This window comes from Thermobia domestica, chromosome 1, assembly GCF_964235325.1.
Source record: "Thermobia domestica chromosome 1, izTheDome1.hap1.1, whole genome shotgun sequence".
NCBI lineage: Eukaryota > Metazoa > Arthropoda > Insecta > Zygentoma > Lepismatidae > Thermobia > Thermobia domestica.
This window is the reverse complement of record NC_137454.1, coordinates 22,275,325-22,290,220: the sequence shown is the minus strand read 5'-3', so window position 1 is coordinate 22,290,220 and position 14,896 is coordinate 22,275,325. Positions and strand designations below refer to the sequence as shown.

Here is a 14,896-nt window from a genome sequence, read left to right as displayed (position 1 = left end):
ACCGTGGCAAAAGATTTAGTAGTCTGATCAAAGAAAGAGTACATGATATTCTGGAAAATTGAAGGTGCACTCTTAATACCCATCGGTAATACACACATTACATACTGATGACCTGCGTATACAAAACTAGTACATGGATATGATGTGAGATCTAACCCAATTCCATAGTATCCAGAGGAACAGTCGAAAGAACTAAAATATTTCGCCTTGGTTACACGGTTCAAAATTTCGCCTATGGGTTCCACCTGAATTTTCGGCGCCAAAACCTTCTGATTTAGAGCTCGGAGGTCCAAAACTGGACGTACTCCTCCTGACGCTTTACGTACGCAGTGTATCGGATTACGATACGGAGAAGGTTGTTCCCTAGCTAACCCAAGCTTGATCCAGGTTTGAAGTTCTTTCTCAAAAGCAGGTTGAAGTGCTTGGGGAACAGGATAGTACGGTCCTACTATCGGTTTCTCATCTATTAATTGAATTTTATAGAGTGGTGCACGCACCCGTCTAGGATACTCCGAAAATAAATATCGGTACTTCAAAAGAATACTGGCTAAACGTTGTTTCGAATTTTCATCTAAGTCGATTCTCGACTTAACGTAATCCTGAATTTCAACCTCAGAAACATTAGGCTCTGGATCCTCTGATGAATAATGTTCAACAGGATTCATCGGAAAATTCATAGGCTGCTTCACTGACTGTTGAGGTTCCTCAATGTTTGAAGTCACTAAAGAAGTGTTCTTATCCGTCCATTCAATAGCTCGAACTGGCCATATGGGTGAAGAAACTTCCACACGATTCGAAGAAATTCCAACAAATAAGACTTCAGGCCTTATGGTCTGTAAGGAAATCTGAGTCCCAGACGAAGTTTGGAGTCTAACTTCATTTTTACCTCGATCAATAATACCATTGAATTTATCCAGGAAGGGACATCCTAAGATGATATCAGTTCGTAAGTATTTCATTACAAATATAGGAGTTTCAAAAAGGTGACCTTGAAAATTTAAATTAAAAGTTTGTAATCCCTGTACTTGGAATTTTTCTTTTCCCGCAAAGGCTCCTAGAGTGAGTCTAGTATACGGATGTAGCTTGGCCGCTGGGAAAGTTAATTTTAAACGTTTCCATACTTCCCAATCCATTAAATTCAGCTCAGCGCCGCTATCCACCGTACACCGCAGATCTATGCCCGCAATGTTCCCTTTTATCATGGGTGAAGGGGAAAAATAGTATTCAGACGAGGAACAGACATAATCGTCTTCGACTACAAAATTAACATGAAATACTAAAAACGGATTTGTAGAATCAGAAGAGTTTGACGAGGTCACTGTGCAAATACTTCGAAAGGGGTCTTGTACTTCGCAGCTTGCCTGCCCCTTTCTCATTGGCAGCTGCGAGTCATGTTTTCCGAACTGGTTACCTGTTCTCTCGAATTCGGAGACCCTTCACTGTTACTGTTAGACATCTGTCTAGATCCATCATTTTCTTCTACTCGATCGTTATTATAACTATTATTGTTATTGTAGTATCGATTTCCATTATTTCGATACCGATTTCCTCTTCCTCTAAATCGTCGATTGCGATTATTACCTCGAAACGAGTTCTGATTGCAATTATTATTATAATTATTAAAGTTCTGAGAATACTCCGGGTTCCTCTTTTCAGTTTGACAACTGCTATCAACCGTTTTATTCTGATTAAAGTTTTGGTTAGTTTTGATAACCTTCGCCTGTTTAATAAATGATCTTTTCCTAGAAGGAGGTTCAAACCCGGTACGCGGACCGGTAATCGAAGACAAATTCCCAATCTGAATCATCAAATCGACTAAGTTCTGACTTGGATTAACAGATAATAATCTTACATCATCGTAAGGTAAGCTTCCCAAAATTAATCCTGAAAGTTCCTGAAAGTTAGGATTTTCGGTAATGTTATAGTACATTTCAACCAAGAACCAAGAAAATTCTAGCAACGAGGAATATTTATTTTTGTCATACTTTAAAGATTGGAGATACCTTTTCTGCATCAGCTCGGTCTTCTCATTACAATATTGACTTTTGAATAGCCGGATACAATCATCAAATGAACGGATTTCATGTAGGACAGACTGAATCCAGACTTCAGCTCCATCTCTGAAGCAACTTTGAAAAGCTCTAATCTTTTCAAAATCCGAAACGGAATATCGATCTATACAACGTTTGAAATTTCTGAGGAAAGCTCTAGATGCATCCGGACGAATTTCTCCACCAAAAGTAGGAAAATAAGTAAGATCCTTTAGTGAGATCTGTTTAGATTCATAATTATATTGCTCACCAGGAATCCTAGACCATATAGGACCATTGTCAAAAGGACTTAAGTTAGACACATTATAGAAAGGTGTAGAACACTGACTTAAAGGGTTGATTGGATTACTAATGGAACTACCCCAACTGGGTTGATTGAATGATGAGTATTTCGGAGTCGAGTGACTCGAATTCCAATTAGACATAGTATAGACCGGAGAACTACTATTGCCAAAGATAGGCACGGTATTTCTACCAGTACTTGCAAAAGTATCTAAATTAAACGGGGACTTCATCGTCGGAACACTAGGGATAGGTTTAGAAAACCAGGAAGTATTAGTTGCTGTAGTAGTACCATTAAATAACATTCCATCCGAATGTGGAATCGGCTGATCACTATAATCAAACCTACTCTTTTCAGCAGACGTCCTATCTTTTCTGACATCTGTGAAACAAACTCTTTTAGGAGCAACACTATCGTCTCCCCCTTCAGTCTCACTATTTATTTCTTTCGAAACCGAAAACTTCGCTCTAACTTCCTTAATTTCCTTCTGAAGCTGCTCATAACGAAGCTCAAGTTTTTGTTGCAAAACAGAGACTCTTTTGGTTAAGCTTCTCTGTTCATCACAAACCGATTCGAAAATAGTGGCAGTAGTTTCATATCCTTCTTTAATCGAAGTTATCTCCTTGCTATTAGTATCAACTAATTCAGGCAAATTTCGCAATTCACCTTGCAATTCTTCCGCTTTTTGATTTACTTTCAAGAGGTCACTCTCGACAATTTGCAGTCGATCCTCTTGTTCTAACTGGGATCCAGTTATTACATTTATTTGTTCGCGTAGTTTGTTCGATTCCTCGACTATTTCTTTGTGTGCTTCTAATTTGACTTCATTAATTTTCTCAGCTAAGATCAAAATTTCATCATGCTGCCTATCAAACTTTTCATTAAGCTTTTCGTTTTGTCTGTCCAGTTTCTCGTTCTGCTTTTGTAACTCTTCGCGTTGTTCACCGAACTTTTCTTGTAAGAACACAAATAAACGCATTTCCATTGAACTCTCTGACCCACCAATAGGGGACGAAGTAACTACAGAAAATTTTAGAACATCTTGTTCTTCATTTTGGTTGGACTTAACCAAGCCACCATTTTCAAAAGATTTTTCGATTTTCCCATTTCCATTTGAGGGTTGGCAACCCTGACAAATCCATTGGTACGAATCCCGACTTATTAATTCAAACATACTATCGGATTCTTTTATCCCGACACAACGGAAGTGATACCATCGGGTACACTTTTCACACATGACTGAATCTTCCCGTTCAGCAGTTTCTGATATTACAGACTTATTACCTTGATTAGAGCACGCGTATTCTCTATCCGAATCGGAGCTAGAAACACTGCCTCCAACTGAAATTCGCTCAGACGTTGACATATTAACAAGTACACAACAACACTATCACAAAATATATCACACAATATATAATATATCAATAAAATAGAATACTTCCCTTGGGAGAAACCAACACCAGTAACCCTACCAGCGCACATCACCGAACAGTCCGCCTCACTCTCATTTTCTTTCTCCTCTCTCTCTGTTTTTTTTACTCTCCTTCCATCCACAATCCTACCGTCAGAAAAATCCTGGCTGGGTCGCCAAAAATTGTAAAACAACTGCTACAATCTAAAAGCCTAGTTCAAGGGAAGTTTTGATTCTTTCCAATACGTAACGACCACCTCCCTTGAACTCACTTCTTGATCCCTAATTCGAAGTCCTAGCAACCTCGAAAGGAATCGAGAAGGGAATCTATCGCGCAACGGAAAAATAATAAACGAAAACGGAAACAAAAAGAATGAAGAACCAGAAACTTACCTCCGGTGGATGCAGATTAGAAGGAAGAGTAATAGCTCCACTCAACTCCTTTAATAAAGCTCAGCTTAAACATGTATGTATATATGAATATTTTACCTTAGTTATATTAAATACTTTGAAAAGGAAAAAAATCATTTTCAGATACTATTTATTAACAATGCTTCAACTCAGACTGGTGTGGTAGTTAACCACACTTCTACAATTAACGTAAGGTGCCAGTATATTCATTATAGTACCATAACATTGTGAGAAAAAAAACTTCAATAGAACACATCTAGAATTCTGTCTGTCAATCCCATATCCAATTTGTTTACAATATCAACCATTATCAGATTTTATTGTTAACTTCTTTTTTTTTCTTACCAGAGAACTGTCCATAGACCAATAGTCGAAGTAGATTGTATTGTAACTGTTAGAAACTATTACCTGACACTTCGTCACACCACTTAAGAGAAACAACCATATTGCAGTCGCAGACAACTAAATAAAGTTAAGAGTTTCACATCACTCGTCATAGGTACGACATAATAACAGAACAGAGTGATTCTCGCTTGAGCGAGCGTCAGCTGAAAGAAGTGTTACCGCTTCCGGTTCAGTTCAAGTGCCAAACACAATCAATAAAGGAACGGAGGTAATATTTACTGACATCCCCGTTCGGCAGCTCCAACCATGGGCGCATTCTACTATCGATTATAATGTAATGCAATTTATACGAAGTCAAATATAGTACACTTGACGTCTTAATCCCCACTTCAGCATGATAGAATTTCCGTTCACACATTTCGCATAACTCAATATGCCGTAGCCACTCAAATAGTAATGTGTACAGCCGAACATCCACTGGGCAGACACAGCAACTAATGACTCGGACGTTTAGTAATAATAATATTCCCTTTCGGGCGGACAAGTTAGGTGGACAGTAATAATAGACAATACTAGACAATCTGGATTAGGTAGACAATGGACACGATAGTATATAATACACTTCATACAGGACAATTGGATGAGACTTTGTATATATATATTAACTAGACAACATTGGACGAATGGACGAGATATACATATATTTTTTTATAGACAGACAGTTACTGAACAAACAGCAATTCGACATAACGTAGTTAGAAACACCAGCAATCTAAGCAGAGGGACAACGTTCAACTTATTACTGTAACATATGATAACCGAAGGTGGACAAACTTTGGAGAACTATAGATGCTATTCAGACAATCTTCGTAAAATGGCAAACTTACCCATGAAATCACTTGAACTTTAAACACATATAGCAAGAAGCACTGATAAATACCATCAATATATATATATATATTATATGAAATTTCACGTGGACTGAAGCTTTAATAGAAAATATTCAGATACATTTCTAATACGGTTAACTCAATAGTTAATGAACTTCACAACAGAGAGAGAGAGAGAGAGAGAGAGAGAGAGAGAGAGAGATTTACGCTACTTACGACTTACATAATGAGAGGGCTGGCTAAGACTATTCGAGGCCGCGCACAGGCTGGGCCCCTTTGGGAGAAGGTTTCCCCCATAGGAACTCTTTACTCGGACATTGTGCCGTGTATAAGATACACTCGTGAACCATACATTTTCGTACTCACAAATATTAATTTATACTTCTGAAGAACACCAGTGCTTTCGTTATCTTAACTCTAATAAACAACTGTATATTTAATTTCTAACTCTGATAAACCACTGTAGCTAATACGAAGAAAGAATAGTTTTATTCAGTAGGTTTGTGTTCCAAAATAATTCAACTGAACTAAATATAGATATATCCGTTGACCTTTGGCAGTTCGAGTTTTACTACTGAAGTTTCCCAGAAAACAAGATTAAGTTCACTTTACTTCAAGGCTCACATGCAGAATAGTCATTGTAGATAGACTTAAAGTTAGTCACGTTACCTGAAGTGCTGCTACACGAAGAAATAATTAGTTTTTACGCCATTGTTCAGCTTACACAAGAATCACCATGTGCGTGATTCACTTCCACCTTTTATCTGTTAGAATTTTCTCCCTTCCATCCAAAACCTAGGGAGAATAACGTTCTCACTATAATTTCACTCCTTGGAGCGTATTATTATGCAGAGTAAAACAACGAACTCGCTCTCAGTCCATCACAAAAAAAAAAAAATCTTCTAACAGAAGAAAGAAAATTACGACGCCACTCTTGTTCGGCTTTTGGTGAAGTACACAGTATATATAAAGACAGTCGTTTCACCGCTTCGCTTCTCTCTCATTCCCGCTGTTGGAAATTTTGGTGAAACTTTTATTACAGCTTTATTAAACAAAATAAAGATAATTCGCATAGAATATAGATATTCATGAACAAAAGATATAGTAAGAAAGAATACTACAACCTTAATTCGAACTATAAATCAACGTTATAAACTGGCCTCATTCCGTAATGCTCCTAGCCTGTATATTCTCCTACTATGGGCGACTCAATAGAAGAAGAAGAAGAAGATTGATAACAAACTCAAGAGCAGTTTACTAAGAGAACCAACGTCTAAACACAACAAAATCTGCATTTCAACGCGATGTTTGCGAAAGAATAATAAACATAAGGATACTTTAAATTGCCCTATTATAAAATTACGATAATAATATGAGTAATATAATTCAAAATTCACATTGAGCCTATTAACTTGTCTGTAACAAACAAAGTATGTTACAGTGGTTATATGGTCATGTATATTGGTCCATTTCCTATCATAAGACATGGGTACATTTGTGCACCCCTTGAAATGTTTGGGAGGGGATACCTTGACCCGCCCCTTTAATTTTGGAAATTGCCCAATTTAAACATTTGGTGTTATAGTATAGAACCTTAATATAGATCACTATAAATTTGGGTGGTCCACCTCGTTCCCTTTAGGGGTACAAAATTGCCAAATTTTAGTACAACCACGTGTTTGGTTTTGGACCAATTTATCCCCTTGGATGAGGTCCTATTTCCTTATATCGTTATATGATTATGCATAGGGGTCCATTTTCTATCATAAAACATAGGTACATTGATGCACCCCTTTAAATTTTTGGGAGGGGTACCATGGCTAACCCCTTAAATTTTCGAAATTTTCCAATTTAAGCATACGGGATCATAGTACACGACCTTAACATGTATCATGATAAATTTGGATGGTCCACCTTGTTCCCTTTCATGGGTAAAAAATTGCCAAAATATAAACATAAGCATTATGTTGTACTATAACTGTACAAGTCTATTAATGCAAGAAAATGTTTTTTTAATCGCAAACCAGTAAGGAAAAAGGACGTCTTCTGGTGATTGCAAGATATTCTGTTTCGAGTAATCTGTGGTTGAACTTATGTGAATTTGTATTTGTGTGTGTAAAACTTCCGGTGCAAAATCGCACCCAAATATGGCTTAAAAATGCAGCAAGAAACAGTGAGTAAACTTGCGGAGGACTAGAGTGATTTATAAAAGATAGTCCCCCTGAACATCGTTAATCATCGGACTTCAATCCTCAAAATATAAAATTTATTTACCTTTCCCTTCAATATTAATTCATCAAAGCTGAAGAAGTACATTTAATTAGTGAATTAGTTATATCACGTGTAAATAAGATATGATGTGGCAGTATAGCAGCGGCTGAGGAATACAGTCGAACAAAGCCTGCTCAAACACTCTATTCAGAAGAACACAGGCAAAAAGCGGCGCGGTGGATGTTGATAGGCGCTGAAGATATAATGTAAAAATGGTGAAATAGACAATATTATAAAAGTTTAGTGAATGCAGATCATTAGTACTTCAACAGTGATCACGAATACATATTGAATATGTAATCCAGTAACAAACAGTGCGAATTTCGCGTCGATACCGTTATTGTCCGTGCGCGTACCGTGTCAGTGAATAGTATTATGAGCTAAAACTAAAAATCGATCAATATAATACCTGTTTGATCAATTTATAATCTTACTAGATATAAAACATGTAAGTATCTGTGAACAGTGAAGAGGGCATAAAAAAAAAACGTCATTACGACAGCCCGAAAATATACATGTTAAACTAAATTGATTTGGTTTAATGAAAGTGTTCCTATCTATTTATATGGTTAGTTTTAAGCTATGTGCATGCTAAATTTGTATTGTTTGTGCTTCAATGTGTATGACTGAATAAAAGTCGTACCGGAATTTTATACAGTCATTCACATGGTGATTTCAGTATGTTCGCCCTCTATTGAAGAAAGTGATCACTAAGTAATCCACAAATTGCTTCAAATCCCAACGTGGCAATGTAGCGCACCGGAATCCGAACCACTAACCATTACGATTAGTGCCATCCCGAGCAGGAATATAAAGGAATCGAACCCCGTCCGGTTACAGTACCACGTGTTTGGTTTTTGGCCCAATTTATCGCTTTTGATGTGGTCTTATTACATTATATGGTCATGTATATGGGTTCATTTCCTATCATAAGACATGGGTAGATTGATGCACCCTTTAAAAATTTGGGAGGGGTATCTTGGCTCATCCACTCGGTTTTAGAAATTGTTTAATATAAGCATTTGGTATTATAGTACAGGACTTCAATATGTACCACTAGAAATTTGGATGGTCCACCTCGTTCCCTTTCATGAGTAAAGAATTACCAAAAATCAAATTTCGGAGGTTATTGACCCCTTTGATAAAGATTTAGCACGTTATATGGATATGTACAGAGGTTTATTACCTTTATATCTTTATGTTCCCTTTTAAATTTGGGAATTATTAAATAACAAAATTCGGTAAACGTTTTCTAGGACCCATTGTAAATGTGGGTGTCCCTTTTATGCCCAACTATTCAAATTTTAAAGGTTATTGACCTATTTTATCTTTTTTGATACGGCTTTATTATTGAATGAGTACAGGATTTATTACTTTTTCATAAGACACAGGTGTATTTATGTACAGGGTACATTTCTTATTGTTAAATTCATAATTGGTAATTGTTTTTAGAATTGGGTGGTATCTCTTTCTTTGGGTAAATCATTGTCAAATATGAGTATGGTCACGTGATCTGTTATTGACCTATAATGGGACTAGGTGTCCATGACATTGGTACATTTAAACTTTGTAGGATCATTTGAGAATTGTCAAAATGAAATTACGTCATTGGTTTTGATTATTCCCGCCAAATATAAACGTAAGCTACACGATGTAACATGTGATTGACCTTGATGAGGTAGTGTACAGGGATTCATTTCCTTTTCAAAATTCGTGGAAGTTATCAAATAACACGTTTCTAGACAACAGTTGGTTCTGCTAAGACAAACAATTGACCTAATTGAGACCTAACTACAACATATAATTATATGATTAATTCTAAGACTTAGGTATATCGAGAGAGATACGTAGGACCATTCTTTAAATTTGGGAATTGTGATAAACAAAATTTTAGTATGAGGCGCGAAATTTGAAACAATACTATGAACTTTAGTTAAGCTCATAGACTAAGATAAATTGGTGGTGGTTGAATTAACCTTGAGTTTTCAGAAATCTGATAGGTACCTTATTGAATCTTATGACTTATAGACGAAAGGCAATACATGCTACAACACTTTGAAATTTAATCACAAGGTGATGTAATCTGACACTGGCAAAGTTATTGTTGATGCAATTTTATTGCCTGATCACTATCTTTCATGCAATCTGATTGGTTGATCACTATCTTTCGTGCAATCTGATTGGCTGATGATTTTCAAATAATTGCTGCATTCAGTTTTAAGTTTTGTTTAACATTTAAAAATCTTGGTTTCATTCAACATTCTGTACTCACTGATAGATATGATCAAAACCTTTTATTTGTTAATCGAATAGTTAAAACCTGATAATGTTTGACGGTTAACCGTGAAACGTGAAATTATTTTAGTTGAAATTTTTGGTTTGAAAATTTTTTTCGTTTGAAACTTTTTGTTTGAAAATTCTTGTTTCAAAATTTTGTTTGAAAAATTGTGCATTGTGAATTGAATTGTGGGTTCAAGAGTTGCGAGCAAAGTGTGTGGGGGCGAAGCCCCAGGACGAGCAGATTCAGGAAATATGAAGAGCAAGTTCACGAAATTCACTGTTGAGTTGATGCAAAGGCCGATAGATAAGAAATGCTTTAAAAACTTTACAATATTGTCAGGCAAAGAGAATCAAAGAACTAACGCTCATGTTATTAATAAAAACTGACCCTCTTTGAATACATTTCTAATTCCTTTTTTGATACTAATTTGAACACACTGAATCCAATGGCACTGTTTTCAAACACAATCGTCCATGGGGTTACGAGAAGAAGTTGGGATATTTATATTCATTTTCATTATGAGGCAACACAAAACAGTACTGAAACTCATATACAGATGGCGCGCAGGTACAAAATGGTATGAGCTCAGAGCACCACATTCGTGTGCTCAGTTGGGTGTGGATCAGTGTTAGTAGTTTGAGGGAAATTTTCCTAATCTAAATTTAACAAAAAAGGGAAAAAGGGATTTGTTTAATAAAACGTAAAAATCTAGTTAAATTCTCGCGCTGACTAACTGATCAATATAAATGCTTAATATTTACATTGTTCTTCGGAAAAAATGAAATGAAATCTTCTTGTTTTATGCCGACTAGGCTAAAGGAGACTCTGATGATAGGAAATGCATGAAATGGTGGAATGAATAAAGTGGGAGAAAATGCGAGAATCCCGAGAAAACGCACGCACACGGTGTTTCTCCACCACAAAGTTCATTTGGCGCGAGCTGCAATCGAACCAGGGACCTCACGCAGCAGAGGTGAACGCTCTACCATTGAGGCACCCCGGCCCACTTTACTCTTCGAAAATAAACAAATACAATACTAATCGTTTGTGTGTGCGTGTCTTAAAAGTAGCATAATTTGCACCCATTGCTAGTTGGGTGTATTTGTATTTTTTCTTTCTAAAAAGTTAAGGGAAAAGTAAGAATAATAGAAGCAAAAAGCAAATGAATAAAACAAATGTGGTTGGTACTTCCATTAATATAGCTAAATTAGTCTTATTATATAACATCCGTCATATGAATTAGACACCCAACAAACTAGGGAAAATTTGATAAGAAAAGGGACAATTTGATAAGAAAAGGGACAATTTGATAAGAAAAGGGAGAATTTGTAAGAAAAGGAAAAAAATTGATAAGAAAATTGAAAATTTGATATTCTAAGAAAAGGGAGAATTTGATAAGAAAAGGAAAAATTTGATAATAAAAGGGAAAATTTGATAAGAAAAGGGACAATATGATAAGTAAAGGAAAAATTTGATATGAAAAGGGAAAATTTTGTCAGTCGAGGGAAATTTTCTTACGGAAATCTACGAACTCTGGAGTGAACTAGCGCAGTGTGCAATTTGAGCGAAAATAATGTTAGTCACAACAGAAGAGAAGGTGTTTATTGTCGAGCACATTTTACGCTCATATGGTGTGGGGCAGCATCTCACTACAGAAGATGAGCGCGCACGTCTACTGTATTGCCCTGAAGTGTTAGCTATAACATATGAAGATGAAGATTTCATGAGCAGATTATGACTCAGTGATAAAAGTCATGTATACCTTCGTCGTTTGATTATTGACCCATTCGTGGATGATTTGCGTGGTTTTTATCGCACCAAAAATCTGTCGTTACAGCAACAATGAATGCAGCAAGATGAAGCTACTGCTCACATTGCAAGTGAGTCGATTGTACTTCTGCTCACGAGAGTTTGGACATCACTTGACTTTCCGTGGAATGGGTTTTCCATATCCTTCCCATTCCGCTGACCCCACGGCTCCAGATCTCTACATATGGAGTATGCTCAATGAAGCAATTTTCCGAATGCACACCATGTTGGAAAAATAACGGACCTTTTTTTCTTTACAGACAAATACTATTTTCATCTATTGAAGCAACATATCATTGGAAAGCTGGATATCTGGTCAACAAAACGAAACCACAATCATGAGAACCGATTGAAGGAGTGTCAAGTTATAGGAAGAAAAATGAGTGTATCAGTCGCCACAAAAAACGCGATAGAACAAAGATCCAATATTAAATTTTGTTTCAACCTAGGTAAAACATTTACACAAACATTGGAAATTATGAAACAAGTATATGGTGATGAGTGCTTATCTCGTACACATGTGTTCGAGTGGTATACGCGATTCCGGGACGGTCGGGAGTCCCTGGAAGACGACAATCCCAAAAACCAAAATTCGTATTGTCTCAACTTTTTTATTTGATTTTCCATACAACCTTTTGTTCAGAATTCGAAGCAAAATTTTTGCTGAATGAGATATGAGACTTATAGTTCTATAATCCTCGCATCTCTTTGGGTTCGATTTCCAAGCCATCGGAGTCATGAACGTCGTAGGAACTCTTTTGGTCACTTTCCTGCTTCATATATTTTATTGCAGAATCAGAACAACTCTGTCCTGCCCTTTTCTCCCATATTCTTAATGAATTCGATTGATATCTTATCTATCCCGATTGCCTTTCCTTTTCTAATCTCAGATATAGCTTTTACGAATTCATCCTGAAGAATACTAATGGGAGAATATTTTACCTCCGGAACTATCTTTTGACCTGCCAAAGACTATTATACATATGTTCTCTTTCTGCTGTCAGTAAACTAGAGAAAAATGGAGTGGTGGTTTCCTGTTGCCTTTCACCCCAAAGTAACTCAGCCGTTAAAGTCACTCTGACCATGTCTGGAACTAATGTCAAAGTTGCCGTACCAATCACTGTGATTTCCGCTAACTTGGCTACTGGAGAACTGCTGACTTCTCTCAGAGCATTCTTCGTCTGGCTACTCCATTTAGACCAGGTAAAGGTAGCCTGTGAGGGTGGCCCTTCTTGTATTGAACTACCACTGACATAGTCTAAATTTCACTTTAGCACGCAATTCTCTTCACCCGACACGTAACTGTCTTCGTAAAGGCAGTGTTCACTACTTTGTGTATATACTACTATTATACACAAATCTAATGTCGTATTGTGACATCTCGGTATGTTCCGATGCTTGAAACATTCTTTGCACTGAAGTTGCACAATACGATCTTGGCATCGAAAACGTGTGGTTTCATCAGGATAGAGACAGGTCACACATTTCCCAACAGTCGGTGAAGGTCGTTTGCATATTGTTTGGAAGATGAATCCGTAACGGTAATGTCACATGGCTTCAGAAATCTCGTCTCAGTGTTTGCAATTTTCTTTTTTCTGGGGGCATCAGAAAATTAAAAGTTACAGCACAAGTACTGCAACCAAAGCTGCACTGAAACAAAACATTAAAGAAGAAATCACTGACACTCTTTGAGGTGATACACAGAGCATTGCCTAATTTCAACAGTGGGCTCTCCGAATATGCAAGCTGAGGTTTAACACAACTTTCATATATCGTCTTCAAAAAATAGAGATATGTATGGCCTTTAATTAATGGCACTCTGTAAATACACTTCTGAAATTAAGTGTATTATTTCGTGTGTTTATATTTGTGCATTTTAAATCAATTGAAATTGTCTGACTTTTCTAGGCATCATAAATAAGTGGAAAAGAAGTAGTACTTACTTAGAACATCCAGTGACGCTTGATGATTCGCTAAGAAAATAGCTGGACCCTGCAATCGACTAATGTTTTCCTTCCCTCTAATTTCAAATTCAATACCAAGAAGTTTCTGTACGATGGTGTACTGGATGACGGCTACTTTGCTGTAAAAATAACATTCCACAAACTAGAACATCTAATTTCAGAATTTACAAACAAAAATAATCTATCCACTAATTTTTATTCTCACGTTGTTAAGTAAATACATCATAGAGGATAGCATAGCAAAAATTAGATTAACGATTGAAGAAGAAGAAACGAGATAAATCTTTAGAAATCTGCATTTATTTCAAAAATACATTTTTCATTATCTCTTGCTGAGGACTCAACCCCAAAGTTGTAGATCTATCAATTCAGGATTCAGCATAGATAAATTCCTGGAACGCTGCATTTATATCAAAAATACATTTCATTATGTCTTATAGTTTCTATCCTAAGGGGATCCAACATTGTAACCGGAAATTGTATAACGACCACTAAATGTGTATTACTATGATAAACACCAGTTTGTAATTAGCCTAATGCTTGTTTTGCATATTTTATATGTCGTTATAGCCCTCAGTCCGTATATTTATGTAATCTAGGTTACTATTTTATCAAAATCCATCTAAACACTTCATTTAGGTATTACCTTTTTATTGTAGTACGTAATAAATTAAACAATTACACACTTTGCACATGTATATATCACAAGATGGATTCTCTATTTATTATATATTTTCCGTTGCTATGATTACTTACAAAACATGTCATATCACAATTACAACAGAACATCAATCATAATAACAGAAAAGAAATTACATCTATTTTTCTTTATATTTTCTTCTTTCTTTTGAACAGCTTGTGCATATTTTAAAAACACATTTTGCCCGTAAATACAAGTTATCATATAAAAATTACACAATACCGTTACAATTCGTAGATCTATCAAATGCAGTTTCAGTACAGATAAACTCTTGAAAGGCTGCATATATATATATATATATATATATATATATATATATATATATATATATATATATATATATATATATATATATATATATATATATATATATATATATGGTGAGTTCGCCAATAGTCGACCGCTGAAAAAAATCTTACTTCTAAGCACTTATAAAGCGTGATGATTTCATAGTATTTGACAAAAGTGAATTATTTGCTT

General features: G+C 36.0%; 1 protein-coding gene across 1 annotated transcript in view; it reads right to left on the bottom strand.

The window, feature by feature from the left end:
- Positions 1–14,896, bottom strand: part of LOC145665953 (1-acyl-sn-glycerol-3-phosphate acyltransferase alpha-like) — a 91,883-nt gene that overhangs the window by 15,481 nt on the left and 61,506 nt on the right. Inside the window, exon 3 of the mRNA XM_081733059.1 lies at positions 13,696–13,835. Within this exon, the coding sequence (XP_081589185.1) occupies positions 13,696–13,835 (140 nt within the window). The remainder of the gene's footprint in view (positions 1–13,695; positions 13,836–14,896) is intronic.